The sequence below is a fragment of the Citrus clementina genome, unplaced genomic scaffold (genome assembly GCF_000493195.1).
Source record: "Citrus clementina cultivar Clemenules unplaced genomic scaffold, Citrus_clementina_v1.0 scaffold_7, whole genome shotgun sequence".
In the NCBI taxonomy this organism is placed as follows: domain Eukaryota; kingdom Viridiplantae; phylum Streptophyta; class Magnoliopsida; order Sapindales; family Rutaceae; genus Citrus; species Citrus x clementina.
This window is the reverse complement of record NW_006262075.1, coordinates 12,736,986-12,754,355: the sequence shown is the minus strand read 5'-3', so window position 1 is coordinate 12,754,355 and position 17,370 is coordinate 12,736,986. Positions and strand designations below refer to the sequence as shown.

The following is a 17,370-nucleotide window of genomic DNA, read 5'->3' as shown; positions in this document are numbered from 1 at the left end:
GCATAACTACAAATCTCAGTCTAAAACATTAAAATCCATTATAGAACAACATCACAGATCTCTTGATGAGGAAAATCGCCCAATTAATTTATCATCATTTATTGATCAAAACAAAATCTCTTAACAAAACAAGAAACCGATTTGTACAAATATTTTATTAGAACATCCAGAGAGGATATCTAAAATGATACAATCAAGTATTGATTAAAACTTGCTCCAAACTTTAACCATCTCTACAACAGCAACATTCACTAACAAATTTTTCGAATAAAATTGGGAGAAACAGGACGGCACCTTTGCATTTTATTGCTTTGCTCTCTTTTAACGAACAGAAGCACAGATGGATTGATGATTGTACATCTCAGTGACCCCATTTGTGATCTGCTGTCGGTTTCTTCTCCGTTTTCTGACAACTATAAATCCTTCACCATCCCCACTTTTTTGGTTTTCATCTTTGGGTTTTTGCTGTTCTTGATCATTGGACTGAGATGCCAAGTTTGTTTTGCCCTTTTCATTTCCATAAAGGATCTTTATGATAGCACTATCATTTGCAATTGCATCTGAAGAATTTTCTGAATACCCAATCTTCTTTTCGTAGCCTGAAGAATGACTTGGAGCATCCATATTATGCTGGACTGACTTTACAATGAAGCTAAGTAGTATCTGTCTTGCCAGCTCTGAATTCTCCGCCTCTGTACTGCTCTTTCTTGAGGTATTATCCTCGCCTTGAATACTGGACATTTTGTCAAGTTTCTCATCGTCTGCCTCACTTGTGTCGTTTGAAGAGTTCGACTCATTTGAAACATTTGAATCTGCATATCCAGGATTTATTTGCCAACCTCTCATTGGCACAAACTCGGGTGCATGCGGGTTCATGATTCTTGAAGGCCCCAACAGGTTTCTTTCCATAATGGAAGAGTGGTATTTTGGAAATCCATGTTTCATCATGTAAGAATAATTATTTCTATAATAGAGAGGCGACCTTGGCCCACAAGGAACTCTAGCAGCAGCCGAAGGTACAGCAGGTTCTGCAAGCATACCTTGACTAGTTCTCGCATCATAAATACTCGTGGCTGCTACAGAGTTTAGCAGATGAGTCATGGAGACAGCTCCTGGGTTGAATGGTTCAGCTGTGGCAGAAAGCTTACTCCCATTTGTTTCCATGGGCTTTTCCTCATTAGAAGAAGTAGGAACTTCCTCGGTATCTGCAGCAGTAGTTTCAGATTGAGTTACACTTCCATGAGTTTCTTGAGACTGACCATCAACTGGCGCATCTTCAACGGGAGAGAAATGGTTATTCAACTCCGCCTTTGATGTCTCAGGAGCATTACTGCACATCTGTGTTTCAGTTTTTTCTTCAATTTCTTCGTCAGGTTTCTCTGGTAATGGCTTTAGAACCGTACCTGGTGGTGCCACAGCTACTTCTTTGTAAGACAGCGACTTGGAAGCCATGGCAGTAAGGTTTGGTGGACTTGCATAAACTTTGGAGACAGAAGCTTTTCCCTGCAATTTAATTGAATCCTTCGTGCCTGTTAACTCAGTGGTGGTGGTCCTTGAAGCTTTTTCCCGTGCTGGAGATACAATTTCCCGTCTATTGCCTTTTTCTCTAAGATTTGAATGTTCACAACCATTGACATTTAGCTTTGTAAGAACAGGTCGCCTCCGGCTGAGCTTCCGAACAGCAGCATTTCCTGACCTACCTTTTGGATTGGCTTCTTGCCACCCCTCATCTGAATTTGTTTCTTCCACAAACTCACCTGAAATTGCCGGTCCATATCTAGTAATATCATCATTCTCTTCTGGCTCTTCAGGTTGAACACTGTCTTCTATTACTTCCTCGGTCTTGCTTTCCACTATAGTCATCCTCTTTTTCAATCCATCATGGGGCAGTGCATCTTCCACCATCATATCATGATGTGCTCCATGAATCTTTTCCCTAATCTGCATTACCTGAAAAAATAAAAAAATAAAAATAAACAAAACCTTTTTAACTTGTATGCATATAAAATGTCAAAAATTGAGCAAATAGAAATAGTTCATTTTAAGTTACAATCATCTTGTAATTTTACAGTAGCAAAATTTATTACAACAAATCCGGACATAACATGAGGCAGAATTCAGTGGAACATAATGGGAATTTGATATGTACATGCCTGAAATGTTGAAAAAAACACTCAGTGAGAAATTATGTTAATATATACTATGTTAAACTAATGAAATTCTTCGGCCTTTTGAATCATGGAATTCTCAAAAAAAAATAATCATAGCGAAATACTTTACTAGTGTCTTAAATTGTCAACCAGGTAATACTTCAAATTAGCACATAATAATCCTGTCTATCTAATATGTAGTATTATTTGGTTCTCTAAGGCCTACAAAATGGGGAGAAAAAAAAAAGGGAAAAACTCCAACTGCCAAATCAAAAAATGTTTTTCTAGAATCAATAAAAACAACCAGTAAATAACAGTAGAATGGAAGAACTCCATCTACTAGCCAAAATGATAGATCTGTCATATCCATCCATTGCACTTCAAATTAATGGTTTCTTCCCACTCTGTTCAAGATTATGGGGGAAAACAAAAATTATCACTCGTTCTGCTCATCATCTCTGAATTTCCAAAGAACTAGCAGCTTGACCAAGCAACCCTCCATCATTGCCTACTAACTATCAGCTGGCCCAATCTATGGCCATCAATAGATCAGAAACTTCTGAAGTTTCAATCATGTCTGCGATCTGTATAAGCATGTTAGATTTCTTTTTGTTGGGCAGGGGATTCTATGCTGGAAATGGATGTTATAATTGGTGCCTTCAGAGTTCACTCAGAAAAGTAGAACTATTATCCTGCAGATATATAGTTGCATTTTGCATGGCCAACAAGTTTACTCGTGTCATCAGCAAATCCAAAACTATATGCAGCCAGCAGAGTGTACTCTAAAATACCAAATCCTAACTACAATTAGTTTAAGAATCCATTCAGATGACATCACAAGAAAAAAGGAACAGAGAACAGCAGCAGGCTTAATGCTTCATTTGACATAGCTTTTCAAATAGATCTTATCTGAGTAGAGCTTTTGTTAGTAAAGATTTTATAAGTAAAGTTTTTACCCAAAAAATTTGTGTTGTTTGGTTGTCAATAAGAGCTTTTATTGAAAATTATAAAATTACTTTAATAAGCAAATTTTTTAAAGTTATGTTTTGAAAAGAATAAAATAAGATTGTCAAATAAGTAGAAAATATTTTAGATATTTTAACATTTAAAAAAAACTTTTTAACCTCTACTCTTAAAAGCACAAAATTTGAGCTTTTGGTAGTAGAGGCAAAATAACTTATTTAATTTTCAAGAGCTCTACGAAAAAACAATTAAACAACAAAAAAAAATTGATAACAGCTTATGGGATTAAATAAAAATTTATGACTATTAGATAAGTCATACTAAACAGGCACTAAGTATATACTACCTTTGCACGTCGTTGTTTCCTATGTGCTTCGCTTCTTTTAGAATCTTGACCAGGACTAATGTAATCCAGGAGATCTGATACACTGCAAAAAGCGATCATTATAGGTCTTGGTGCCACAAGAAATAATCAACAATTTAGAAACAAGTAATGTGGGAATACCCTGTTAATACCTAAGGTGACCTTTACTCGCAATGGACGCATCTGGCTTTGGAGTTCCATTCCGTGCCGCTTCTTGCTGCTCTAGAGCTTTTGATTCAAAATACTCCAGCCATGCAGCAGCATCCTGTAAAACGAAAAAAAATACAACAAAATAACAAAATTCTCTTCCCATCAATAATATGGAACTTGAGAAATTCTCTTATGACAGTTAAGATTAGAGGTGGGAAAATGGATTACGACACGATTACACAACATAATATGACATATGACCCATATTCGTGTTGACAAATATTGACACGATTAATAAATGAGTTGACACAACACGATAAATAACCATGTCGTATCTGTTTTGGACCATCTCAATATGATTATACGTTTATAACACAAATATCAATTATTATGTGTTAATATTATTGGAAAAAATAACTAAAATATATACTAAACACTAAATTTATGACTCATGTCATACTCACATTATGTTATAAACTTATTCATGTCATACTTATGTCATTTTAACTTATTTATAACTCATTTTTTTGACACATTTGTTATTTTAAAATTAATTTTTAATTTGTTTGTATTTAATATTAAACAAGTCAACACGATTAATAAACGGGTCATATCCGTATTTTGATATTTCGATACAATTAATGAATGAGTCATATCCATATTTGACACCAAAAATATGCCTCCAATACAATTTGTTTTATATCATAATATCACCTGTAAAAGATTGACAAGAAAGAAGCCAACTAGCCAAATTGCACAACAGAACCAATTAAAATATGACTACATGTAGTCACCTGAGTACGCAGATCTTCTAGTCCAAGCTTTGCTTGGAGAATCTTAAGTGTAGTTTGCTCATGTTGCACACTTAGTGAATATGCCTCCATCAAAGAAAGAGCTATGGCTATGGCATGATAACTTGCAGCTGTCTGTCACGTGAAGAAATCAAACAAAATTCTGAGTTAACAGAAAGATTTATAATTCTAAAGAGTGTGTATACATGCGTAAATAGAGAGAGAAAAACCTGTATATGGTCACCTCCTAATAGTCTTTGGTTGCATTTAAGGGCTTCATGCAAATATCTAAGAGAAAGATGAACATTTCCCATGCCCTCTTCCATCATAGCCACATTTATGTATGTTGCAGCCGTGTTTGGATGTGAAAGTCCACAAGTAAAATGCAAAAGGAATAAGGCACGATTTACATATCTGCCAATGGTACGGTATGATCAGGAGCTAGAGCCAATAAAAGACAAATAAAAGCTAAAGTAGGTAGATAAAAACTGCATTCGTTCGAAGCACATTCAATACAAAGGTCACATTTTTCGAAACTTCCAATTTAATTTATGAATAAATAAACCTTAATCAGTTAAAGAATGAAAATCACAAAGTTGCTCTGGTAAATCAAGCAGTGCTACTTACTTAAGAGCCAATTCAATGTGTTGAAGGCGATAATAGAAAACTGAAAGATCCCCATAGCTTTTCATTGTATCTGGATGGTCAAGACCAAGTTCCCTCTCATTAATATCCAATGCCTTCTGCTGATATATAGTTGCCTAAAATGAAGAAGAAGATATCTTGAGTACATACGAACGCTACTCTAACACTCAGACGCAGATGCCATTAGACCAAATGCCAGAACATAAGAACCATGAATGTGTTTGATTTAGTTAAAATATATAATCTGATATCAAAATTATGCTAATGCCTGTCCATGTAATTCCTAAGTCCAGAAAATTATAATTTCTAATGCATATCTTTATACAAGACCATAAAAACTAGCCATAACACAGTTTCAAATCAAATGTCCCACTGAATGAGAATCTCCGTACAGAAGGACGTTATAATTATACTCGACTTAGAATCACCAAGTTAACACTGAAATACAACTGAAGATTGTCGTACCTGATTAAAGTCTCCAGTATGGTAGAGAACTACAGCTAGAAGACTGTAAGCACTTGCAGTAGTCCGATGGTAGGGACCACAAACAGCTATCATCCTTGCCAGTGCCTTACAATGCAAGTAATACATCATATGAGATCAACAGATGCCTTATTATGAAAAGAATAATGTAATTCTTACGTATAGATCGAGTGGGTTATTACCTTTGTCCCATAATTTACAGCATCTTCTAGTTTTCCTTTATCAAGGGCAATTTTGGATGACTCTAATAAAGTCCGTCCATCAGCTGAAGTGCAACCTACATGCTGTAGAATGCCATAAAAATAGCACAATTACATTCAATTTACAAATGAGTGACTCATTGAGAATGTAAAAACTAAATCAAAACACAATTAAGAGAGAAAATAGTCTCACCTTGCACACAGGAACCATGCTGACAATATCATCTCTCGTGAATGGGTTTGGACATTCCATATCATAATCTCTTGGAACCAACTCCAACCCAACCTGGGTAAAGTTTACAAGCAAAATTCAAGCTTTGAAAATAATCCGCTGCCAAAGGAACCGAAAAGACAGTACCTTACCTTATGGCAAAGCCCACGTAGAATTGAAATCTTTCTCAAATGCTGAAACTCGTCTTTCAGGGACCAACCAAATCTTCTGCCAAGAAATGTTCGTAGCCACTGCAATCTAAGGATATGATCTTCATTCAAGCTTTGGTCATCTTCCATCTCACAACAGCCAAATAAGAAATTTAGGGAAGAAGCTATAGCTGCAGATAGGTCTGATAAATAGTCAACGGATGCGATGACTCCTTTAAGTACATGCTTGAACGCTCGAGTAACCATCTCATGAATACAAAGTGATTGTATGTGAGGAAGCTTCTCTGCAAGTTCAACCTGAATTTGTAAATGGGATTAGAACCAACAGAAGAAGAATACCAGGCTTTCAAGTATTAGCATGTCAATTTCTCAAAATATTGTATGTCACACAACATACAGTAATATCTAAAGACGACAATAATTCAATATCTTGGAAAAGTTCACCATGTCAAAAATTCTATCATGTAGTACAATTTTCAAAAAGGAACATTGATAATTCAATCCAGGAAGACTTGGGGAGATTGTTTACATATAGAAAGATAACTTAGGGGTTTTGTTTACATAAAGAAAGACAACATTTGTTTATTCCGATTTCCACGGGTGAATAGGTTGCATGTCTGAGAGAGAAAGAGAGGGAGAAATTCCTCACCACGCGACCTAAAGAGCGCATTTGTAGTCCCCTTAAATGCATAAAGTCTGTCAGTGTGCGGCCATCAACCGGAGAAAGTTCAAGTGATCCAAAGTCTGTTACCTAATAAAGAATGCAAATTAGTCCATAAACCATCCCCACACGTCTAAATTGGCTGCAACAAAGGCCCTAAATAAATTAAATAGTACCAGCTTTGGTAAAGCAATGTCATCATAATATTTGTATGTCATTTTCATAAGCTCATCCACTGCCTGCACAAGAAATTGATTTTACCAGTCATTCCTTATGAAAATAAAACAAACCAAATTTACCATAATGAAAACACAAAAAGTAGCAAACTTTACAGTTGAAATACAAAACAAATTTGAGATTTTGCAACCTTTGAATGAAGGCCAGTGCCAGTTTCTTTCAATCGCAAGAAGGATTCTTCAGAAATTAGTTTTTTCAATTCCATCTCACAATTGAGCTCGCCATTGCTTTGCTGTCTGCCATTAGTTCCCACATTCATGCTGCACGGTCCATTGTCATCTTCGTTAGCCTCATAATTGCTACCAACAAGGTTAGGTCTGTTCTCCCTCTTCTTCAAAAATTTAAATTGCTTCCCAAGACCTTTGACAGCATGTTCAGTCTCAATATCATCCCCAGACGTCGTTGACTTGATATCTGTTGGGGTTTCCTGCTTTTGTAGATGTTGCACCCAACAAGAACCAAGTTCCCATCTAATAGATCTTTCTGACGCAGTTGGCTCCAGCTCTAGCTTTGCTAAACTCTGTTTAATAACTCTTCGTACAAGACTTCTAAGAGCTTCTGAATTATCCAAATTGCACAGAGGTGACTGGTCTCCTCTAGCTGATTCAGCACTGAAAGACTTCTGAAGTACAAGCCTTAAGCTGCAATAAATAGTTTACCCTGTCAGAACAACTTAAATGGAGAAAGATATAAGAGTATATGAAACAAAGGCAGAATCCACCAAAGAAGGTCTAAATACTTTCTGAAATAGCACAATCCAAAAAGCTGATGACCTATTTCAGCAACTGAGCATCCACTGTAATTATACTTTCCTTTATCCTTTATTTGAACATCATCAACGATGTCTGTTGGTTATTTTGTTAATATAACAATTACAAACCAATGTCAAGGCACATAACTATAAACACTCCACCATTATTGTGAAAGCCATGACTTAATGTTTCCTGCAACCACTCGTTATTTTTTAGGTGGTCTACAACTATGCAGAGGTGAAGCATCCCCATACAGTGAAGAATCTCACACATATTTTAATGGAGGAAAAGCCATTTTCTGGTCCATAGGATGCTGAAAGAGGAGTACATATCCCTAACTAGATATCAGCTTTCTTTTCTTTGGCCTATTCATAAACTTAACACTTGAAGAAAACCTGGTTTAGAAATCTGACATCAAATCCCCTTAAGAGTTCAGACATCTACTGATTAGATCCCATCTAAACAGAAAGAAAAAGGAGCAGGTGCTATCCTTTCTTAAGAATCCCCAACACCACCGTTTCAATCCTGTTCTATCTGGTAAAAATAAGGAGAATAACAATGCTCTGCATCATGAATTCAACTGTGATAGACACTAAGCAAAGAAGCTCATACCAGTTAGCATTTCTAAGATATCTTGCAGAATAGCTTAAAACGGTTAGTGGTTGAAAGATAATTTTTCATATCTTACAGCCATTCTCCATCTGTAGATTTCCTAGTCTTTGTGTGCTAAGAGGAATCGACAGAGGAAGCATTGTGTTACAATTTCAGACCTGTTAATATTAAGAGAATTAGCTCCTCCATCAGGTTGATCTTCAATTTCAATATCTTGTGTGCCAAACTTCTCCGTCACATCACCAACAACCTTTACTACGGCGGTGTATCCACAGTGTCTTACAATGACGGTACCCAATGAGGAGGTATCCTGCCAAAAACTATATTGTTCAGTTCTCTTTATAACAAAATCTTTGAAACTAAAATAAAAGAAAGAGAAAAAGAAAAGGAAGATAAATCTAGATATTTCAAGAAAATTTTATTTCAAGATCTACCATGCTGAAAACTTTAGCAATTGTATCACTAGTTGATATAATACAAGCATGCCCAACCAAGGTTAATAGGCTTCCCCAAAAAGGGTTGATGACATTAAGCTGGCGCAAACTACAAGTAGAAAATCAGAGGGATATGGATAATGGGTAGAAAGACCTGCTATCAAGTGATTTCAACAGAATAGGGAGTCACCAAACAGAATGGCAACAAAAGATTCATGAAGCTAAACCAGATATATAAGGTTAGTAACAAGTAGTGATTCTTAGGAAAGAAACTAAAATTGACTTTCTTGTGCATTCATAAATGTGTAGAAAGAGAGAATGAAGAGGATGGGTATTTTAGGCCATCATCAAATGCTAGATATCAGATAAAGAGTGAAACATCTTAATCCGACAGAAAAATCACTCCCTGACAAAGGTAGAGCTATATTATTCCGGAGCTATATTATTCCGCCCACGTAAGTAATTTCAGCTTTGATGAATGTCTTTTATGTGTGTGGTCTGTGAACGTAAGCGTAAGAAGTAAAGGAGAAATCGACTTACGTGAACAACTACACTCTCATCTGCAGTAACACCTTTTAGTAAATTCCTTTGAGCAACTTCTGCAGTAGACATACCAGATAACTGATTTCCTTTAATAGTAACCTCAGACTTCAAGTTTGCATCTACTGTATCACGTTTTACTGTAATGGACAAGTCTCCCACACGATCTTCATGCAAGATTGCCCCCTTTATTGTATCTTGAGTGTGTAAATTTGAATCAATGAGACGGCGTATTGCTCCAACAGCTTTAAAAATTGAGACATCAACAAATTGGTTATGAAGCAAAAAGGCCTTCCGATCTCTAACCACCCTCTCCTCTTCAGTTTTGCAAGGAAGCCTAGCCAGTATAGCAAATTCCGTCGCCCATGGTCGTAAATCATGTTCTCCATCTCTTCCCTGGCCTCCGCCATTGCCACCCCAATTCTCATCTTCTGCCGGTAGGCAAGGGAAATTTGATGGAGACTCAGCAACAGATGGAGGTACAAGCCATGTATTAGCTCGAAATCCATAGGGAAGATTACCAAACTGAAGAAGGATAATGAATATACTATATCAGTAAAATCAAGTTAAAATCACATTTGAATTGGTAATAAACTATGTCAGCACAGAAATTGTAACCTTATTATGTTCAACAAAAGCTTTCATTAAGGATTCATATGCCTGCATCACGCATAATGACCATAATTATTAACAAAACAATTGAAGGGTAAGCTAATTGAATTTACAAAGGAAAAAAAGATGCATTCAGATAAAAAAGAAAAAAATAATCTGTAGATTCAACTATTGAGTACCCACATTGGCAAAAGCTCGACTGAGATTTTGCAGAAGATCCACCAGGGAGTTGCTTTGGAAAAACTGCTTTCCCAAAGTATAGAACCCTTTTACTGATGCAACTACTTGTATAAGCTTTCCATTGCAGATTTTTATCTGTAAGCACAAAATACAGTTTCCCGCACTTTCAAATACTCACATTACTTACAAAGACATGAAAATAATCCATGCATTCTTATTAATTAGCGGACAATGATTATTAAATCTTTAACACTCATTGGCCAATTCATCAGCAAAAATAACGAGTTGAATAACTCTACAATTAATTAGTCCATAAACAACAAACAACAATAATCAGAACTTTATATTAAATGGCACCTGAATTTCAAAATAATCACTGTCGCGCTTGTCTCCTTCTTTGCGTTCACATTTTCTCAAATCTTCAAAATCAAAATTATTAAAAATTAAAATCAATAAACAAATTTCATATTCAAATAAATCACATATATTTATATCATTTTCCTCTTTCTTTTCTTTTTTTTTTTTTTTTGATCAACCATGTAAGAAACGAAGACAAATATATAAATGAACATTAGGCTTACTTAAGACGGGGGGAGTGAGGTGAGAGAAAGAGAAGAAGTCGTAAAACTCGGAGAGTTTCGGCGTCGGGTGAATGGCTGCCATGTCCAGACTCGGAGAAACCGCCGATGAAATTGGCGATGACGTGGCGCGGGGCCCGCTTCGGTTATCTGCTGCTGCTGTTGCTGCTCCATCAGACAGAGCGGCAGAGTTTGGTGAAGGTTGGTGGGGCCTACTGTCGTTCTTTTTGGCACATGACTCTGACGATGGCGGCAATCGGGAGTTTCTGGACTTGGAGAACCGTGTGGTGCACGCGACGATGTCGAGAAGCCGCCGCACGTGTGCCACGGCCTGAGATTCCTCGGTGTAGTCCTCTGTCAAGGACAGTGCCAAAAATGTAAATAACAAGGAATTGCCGGAAAAGGTTTTTGCTTTTATTATTTTAGTTCTTTCTATTAAATATTAACTTAATTATAAGTAGAAAATAATTATAAGCTCTAAACTATTCGTCAAACTTATTTTTTTAAATAATTTTTACAATTAAAATACTTCTAGATTAAATTATAATTATAAGCACTAAAGAATGATAAAAAAATAAAATTTTCGCTCTTTAAATAAGCCTTTACATATAATTTTATTAAACTGTAATCATATTAATTATTCACGATAAAGTTATTAATTCTAACCTTCTTGCTTCTGTTTACTAAACTAAAGTTATTAATATCAACTAGAAAAAGTTTGGTAAGGGTAGTAAAACAAACTTCAGAAACATGGCTAGCTTATTGAAGTTATAGGGACAACTCTTTCTTATAACAATTCTAATCTACTAATTCTAAAACTTGTTTTATTTTTTTCTTTTCTATGGTGTACTCTTGTTTTTATTTTTTTCTTTTTCTTTTATATGGTGTATTCTCAAATAAAAGTTGAACTCTTTTGACAATGTGGTAAAAAACATCAGTTGTTACTTCATGAAGTCGAATAATTGTAATAGAGAATGATTCCATTTATATAATTAATTTTTACTGATTATATAATGAAGTGATGCACCCAATCTAAGGCGGCAGTTGTATAAAAATATATAGTGGAACAAAAAACAAAATGCTCTCAAGTTGCACTTATTTATGCCTTAAAAATATTTCCACAAGTGTATAGATTCATTGTAATCTCCGACCCTTTCAAAATATTTCTTTATTGTCTAGAACAGTCAAAACCAAAAAAAAAAAAAAAATCATCATTCTTGTTTTTTTTTTTCCCTATTTTTACCTTTTAAGGGATGTATTATATTGACCAGAAATATGAACAAGTTTTCTGATTTAAGCAAATCTTCAATATCTATATCATAAATTTAATTGATAAAGAGAGATTCTGGAGAAATAGAATAAAATAATAAACATGGAGCAATAAAAAGGAATTATTGTTTTTTGTGTAATAAATGGAAAATAATAATCTTTCTTTTTTCTTTGGTTTGCACAAGTGAGATGACGGGGGGGGTGAGTAAGAGCATCTATGAAGCAGGCAAGGGACGAGATGCTTGCATTTTTAAGTAGCCCCCTCAAGATTGGCAAAATTTTGTCATTTAATGATTAAACTAATAATGGTCCTAGATGTGACCTGCGTATACTGTAACTTCTGAAATTTCTAAAGTTTAGGCCAGTTACTTAATTGCACATTATTATTTTGGATCAGTTACATTTAACCCAACACTCGCAAAATATCATTAATCCCTCTATACTCTATATTATTTACAATTTATTTATAAATATTATAAAATTTTCTGTATTGTAAAATTTCGTTGAACCTCTTGTACTCTGTTTTATTTTAATGAAACTCTTGGAGTATGAATTTGCCCCCTATAATTTTAAGTTCTCAAAATACCCTACATTTAATTAAAAATATAATACTTATTAAATAAATTATAATTATAATAATTATTTTATTATAATTATAAATAAAATTATAATTTTTAAATGGATTATTATTATTATTAACAACAACAATAAAAAGTATTATAATTAATTAATCTATTAACAATAATTAACAATAATTTTTAGTTAAAATATCAATAATAATAATTAACAATAATTACTATTAATAATTAATTTTTGACGAATAATAACAATAACAATAATTAAAATACAAAGTAATAATTATAATAAATTAATTAAGAATTTTATAGTAATTTGTTACAATTTAACTCATTTCGATATTGATTCTAAGACAAAGTAAACACATAAATGGTAATACAGTTTATTCTAATTAGGATTCATGCAGTTCAAGTAAATAAATTATTCTGATTTCAATTTTTCATTTTAATTCTAGCTAATCCAATTTTAACTCATTATGTTTCCAACTAATTTCGATTCATTTTTAGTGAATGCACTATAAAATTGTAAATCACTTTATATTCAATTAGACCACTCTATATTATTTACAATTTTTTATAAGTATTATGAATTTTATAGTGCATTCACTAAACATAAATCAAAATTTACTGAAAACATAATAAGTTAGAATCGACATATCTAGAATCCAAATAAAGAATTGGAATCATAATAATTTATTTATTTGAACGGCATGAATCATAATTAGAATGAGCTGTATTACCATTTATTTGTTTACTTTGTCTTAAAATCAAAATCAGAATAAATTAAATTGTAACAAATTATTATAAAATCCTTCATTAATTTTTATCATAATTATTCTTTTGTATTTTAATTATTGTTATTGTTACTGTTATTATTATTCAAAAATTAATTATCAATAATAGTTATTGTTAATGTTATTATTAACATTTTAACTAAAAATTAATTAGTTATAATACTTTTTATTCTTGTTAATAATAATAATAATAATCCATTAAAAAATTATAATTATAATAAAATAATTATTATAATTATAATAAAATAATTATTATAATTATAATAAAATAATAAAATAATTATTATAATTATAATAAAATAATTATTATAATTATAATAAAATAATTATTATAATTATAATAAAATAATTATTATAATTATAATTTATTTAATTATTATTATATTTTTAATTAACTGTAGGGTATTTTGGGAATTTAAAATTATAGGGGGCAAATTCGTACTCCAAGAGTTTCATTAAAATAAAACAGAGTACAAGAGGTTCAACGAAATTTTACAATACAGAAAATTTTATAATACTTATAAATATATTGTAAATAACATAGAGTATAGGGGGATTAATGATATTTTGCGGGTCAGCCGTAAGTTACGTTAAATGTAACTTAGGCGGACCCTATTATTTTACTTTTGAGACGGCTTCAACTTTTACTTGAAATGACAAGGACAATTGAGTCCAAAATGTACAGCACTAAAAAGCATGGTAACGTTCCAAGTGTGCAGGACTAAGTGGACTGCATCAAATTGGTTTTTTTTAATGTTAAAAAATAAAATAATGTCATTTATTTATTTATTTAGTCAATAATTTTTTTACTTTAACCTGTCTTTTTCAACAATATTAAAAAAATTATTTCGAATTAAAAAATTCTTAAAAAACATACAATAAAATGAATATAGTTTACTTAAAATAGTTTGGCTATGGATGTAGAACTAAAAAGATCTAAATGTTAACAATTAAAAATAGGAAAATGCTACTTTCCCCGCGTCAAACCCCGAATTAAACCAAAACGATGCCGTTTTGGTTTCTTTCTTTTTTTTTTCCTTTTTGCTTCCATGAAACGTAGTCGTTTCAGCCTAGTAAAAACAAAACCAACTAAAGCAGAAAAAACGCAAAGAAACAGCTACTTTATGAACTGAGAAAAACGCAAAATCTTTAAGCTCTTCCTCTTCGATTCACCACACCCGAGTGAAATGCAAAATCTTTAAGCTCTTATATTCCTCGAAGGTGATAAGATTTGGCTCAAACAAGGCAAAAGCAGAAGCTTGAACAAGATAGAGTCTCGACATTGTCCATGATTCCTAACCTCATCGGCATTAACAGCAGCTGTTAAATTTTTCTGACATAAGACTAAGTTTCGGCATTTACAGATTCCAGTTTCGATTATACGTGGCTTTGCACAAGCTAAGGTACTGTTTTCTTTTGGCAGCATTTTGTTTTCGAATCTTCAAATTTTCGAAGTTTCAGTTTCGACTACGAATTTTTGACTCATTTTTGTTGTCATGTTTGTATTAAACTTTGTTTTCGAATTTCTATCTCATTTTCGATTACGAAGATATTTGAGTATACAAATGTTCTCTTCTTTATATTCAATCGAGAAGATAATTTAACCCCTGCTGAGAATATAGTTCGTAACCTAAATAGATAAGTTGGAGATAGCATCAACATGAATTAACGTTTGAGTTTGTGGTAAGTCATGAACTTGTTTTTGTTGGAATTCGCTCATGCGCATGTAAGACCTACAATATTTTCGCTTGAGCTAGCTATAAGTTAAACTTAGTCTGGCTCAACCACACTTTGAAGTTATTTGAGTATTAATTATGCCTACGGACTTCTATTAGTTAATGTTTTGCGGCTTGCCGTTATTTGACATTTTCAGTTTCCAATTGCGATGCTTTTACAACAAGCTTGAATTGTTTAAATTTGAATCTTCAGTAGTTGTTTCATTTTGTTTTTAATTTTTTTATTCTAAATTTAATGAATTCACGAAAAATAAATAATAATATATTGAATTGTTTTAATTTGCAGCAGTTAATGGATAATTTGAAGTAAGTGGAGGAGGTTGATGAAGTTAAAGAATTGCAGGATTTGCAGGGGGCTGATTTGGAAGAAAATAATGAGGAATTGGTGGTGGAAAAAGTTGTTGAGCCAGCAGTTGGGATGTCTTTTAATAGTTCTGATGAAATGTTTGAATATTATAAGGCTTATGGCCTATAAGAGGGGTTTCCAGTGATGTGGAGATCTTGTAGAAAAGGGGATGATGGGAGTTTGAGATATGTGACATTTACTTGTGGGCGAAATGGCAATTCAAAAGCCAAAAGCACTAATGTTTTGCGGCTTCAACCAAACCAAAAAATTGAATGCAATGCTAAACTTGGAGGACGTTTGGATTTTGTTAGTAGAAAATGGGTAATTGGAAATATGATCCTTGAACACAACCGTGCCGTGAGTCCGAGCAAGAGTAGGTATTATCGATGCAACCGTACCATTAGTCCTTTTGTTAAAAAGCAGCTTGAAATAAATGATGAAGCTGGAATTAAAATGGCTCAAAGTTTTAAGTCGATTGTTGTTGAGGCTGGTGGCTTTGAAAATGTCTCATTCTTAGAAAAAGATGCTAGAAATCATATTGACAAGGTGAGGCGATTAAGGCTCGGAGAAGGGGATGTTGTTGCAATTCAGAGACATTTTAAGAAAATGCAAACAGAAAATGATGGGTTTTTCTTCAGTCTTGACCTAAATAAGGAGGGCCGGTTAAAAAATGTATATTGGGCCGATCCAAGGAGTAAGGCAGCCTATAAAAACTTTGGAGATATGGTCACATTTGATACCACATACCTTACAAACAAGTATGACATGTCATTTGCTCCTTTTGTAGGAATTAATCATCATGGTCAATCAATTTTGTTAGGATGTGGGTTGATTTCGCATGAGGACACGGAGACATTTTCGTGGATATTTGACACATGGCTATCATGCATGTCTGGCTCTCCTCCCCTTGGAATCATTACAGATCAAGACAAAGAGATGAAAAATGCGATTGAGATTGTTTTTCCAAACACTAGGCACCGATGGTGTTTATGGCATATACTGAAAAAGGTGCCTGAGAAGTTAGGAAGGTATGTTGAATATCATGCCATTAGAGTTTCATTACATTCTATTGTTTATGATTCATATACTCCTGTTGAATTCGAGAAAGCTTGGCATGACATGTTAGATAAATATGATCTTAGTAATCAGTGGTTAAATGGTTTATATGAGGAAAGAAATCGTTGGGTTCCATGTTTCGTAAAAACTTCTTTTTGGGCTGGAATGCCAACCACTCAGCGTAGTGAAAGTATGAATGCTTTCTTTGATGGGTATGTTAACTCGAAAACAACTTTGAAGCAATTTGTGGAGAAATATGAGAAAGCAATGGAAAGTAAAATTGAGAAAGAATGGCAAGCGGATGTTAGGTGTTTTAGCCAACGGATGCCATGTCGTACCAGTTTTGCAATGGAGAAGCAAGTTGAAGAAGTGTACACTATTTCCAAGTTTCAAGAATTTCAGCAAGAGCTGGTGAATAAGATATATTGTGAGGTTTTCAGTTGTGGTGGATTAGAATATGAAGTTATTGAAAACGATGAAAATAGTAGAGAAAATACTTTTCAAGTCATTTTTGCAAAAGATGAGGGTGAAGTTCATTGTGTGTGTTCAATGTTTGAATATAAGGGCATTCTTTGCAGACACGCCATCGCAGTGTTGTCACGTAACCGTATACAATTACTGCCTGAAAAGTATATTCTACGAAGATAGAGGAAAGATGTGCGGAGATTCTATAGTAAAGTCAAAGTCAATTATGATGCACGAAGTTCGAGCATTGAACATCAGCGATATAAAGAGGAGTGCACTGATTTTTATGATGTTGCTGAGGTAACTTCAAAAAATGAAGAAAGCCATAAAAATATTATGGGTTGGATCGAGAAAGCAATGGAGGATGTATCTCTGAATGTTCGAAGTGACGGTCAC

At 33.7% G+C, this 17,370-nt stretch overlaps 2 protein-coding genes across 2 annotated transcripts; one reads left to right on the top strand and one right to left on the bottom strand.

The window, feature by feature from the left end:
- Positions 1 to 89: 89 nt before the first annotated feature.
- On the bottom strand, positions 90 to 14,654 carry LOC18036193 (protein TSS). Its single transcript, XM_006427361.2, has 21 exons — positions 14,545 to 14,654; positions 14,428 to 14,441; positions 10,737 to 11,144; positions 10,513 to 10,574; positions 10,159 to 10,290; positions 9,982 to 10,023; positions 9,364 to 9,888; positions 8,548 to 8,699; positions 7,156 to 7,666; positions 6,965 to 7,027; positions 6,777 to 6,878; positions 6,110 to 6,424; positions 5,940 to 6,032; positions 5,729 to 5,830; positions 5,529 to 5,633; positions 5,046 to 5,179; positions 4,649 to 4,832; positions 4,422 to 4,553; positions 3,630 to 3,742; positions 3,460 to 3,541; positions 90 to 1,950 (listed from the first exon to the last, which is right to left on the bottom strand). Exons 1-21 carry the CDS (start codon positions 14,652 to 14,654, stop codon positions 322 to 324), a joined length of 5,010 nt encoding a protein of 1,669 aa, XP_006427424.2. The 3' UTR covers positions 90 to 321.
- A 943-nt stretch (positions 14,655 to 15,597) lies between these two features.
- On the top strand, positions 15,598 to 17,157 carry LOC112096930 (protein FAR1-RELATED SEQUENCE 5-like). Its single transcript, XM_024181161.1, has one exon. It carries the CDS (start codon positions 15,598 to 15,600, stop codon positions 17,155 to 17,157), a length of 1,560 nt encoding a protein of 519 aa, XP_024036929.1.
- The last annotated feature ends 213 nt before the right edge of the window (positions 17,158 to 17,370 follow it).

Coding starts and splice junctions, on each gene's coding strand:
- LOC112096930 (XM_024181161.1), top strand. CDS start 15,598: ATGTGGAGATCTTGTAGAAAAGGGGATGATGGGAGTTTGAGATATGTG.
- LOC18036193 (XM_006427361.2), bottom strand. CDS start 14,654: ATGTCGAGACTCTATCTTGTTCAAGCTTCTGCTTTTGCCTTGTTTGAG. Junction 5,634..5,728: donor CTGTAAATTATGGGACAAAG/GTAATAACCCAC, acceptor TTGCATTGTAAG/GCACTGGCAAGGATGATAGC. Junction 1,951..3,459: donor GGAAACAACGACGTGCAAAG/GTAGTATATACT, acceptor TTATTTTTTCAG/GTAATGCAGATTAGGGAAAA.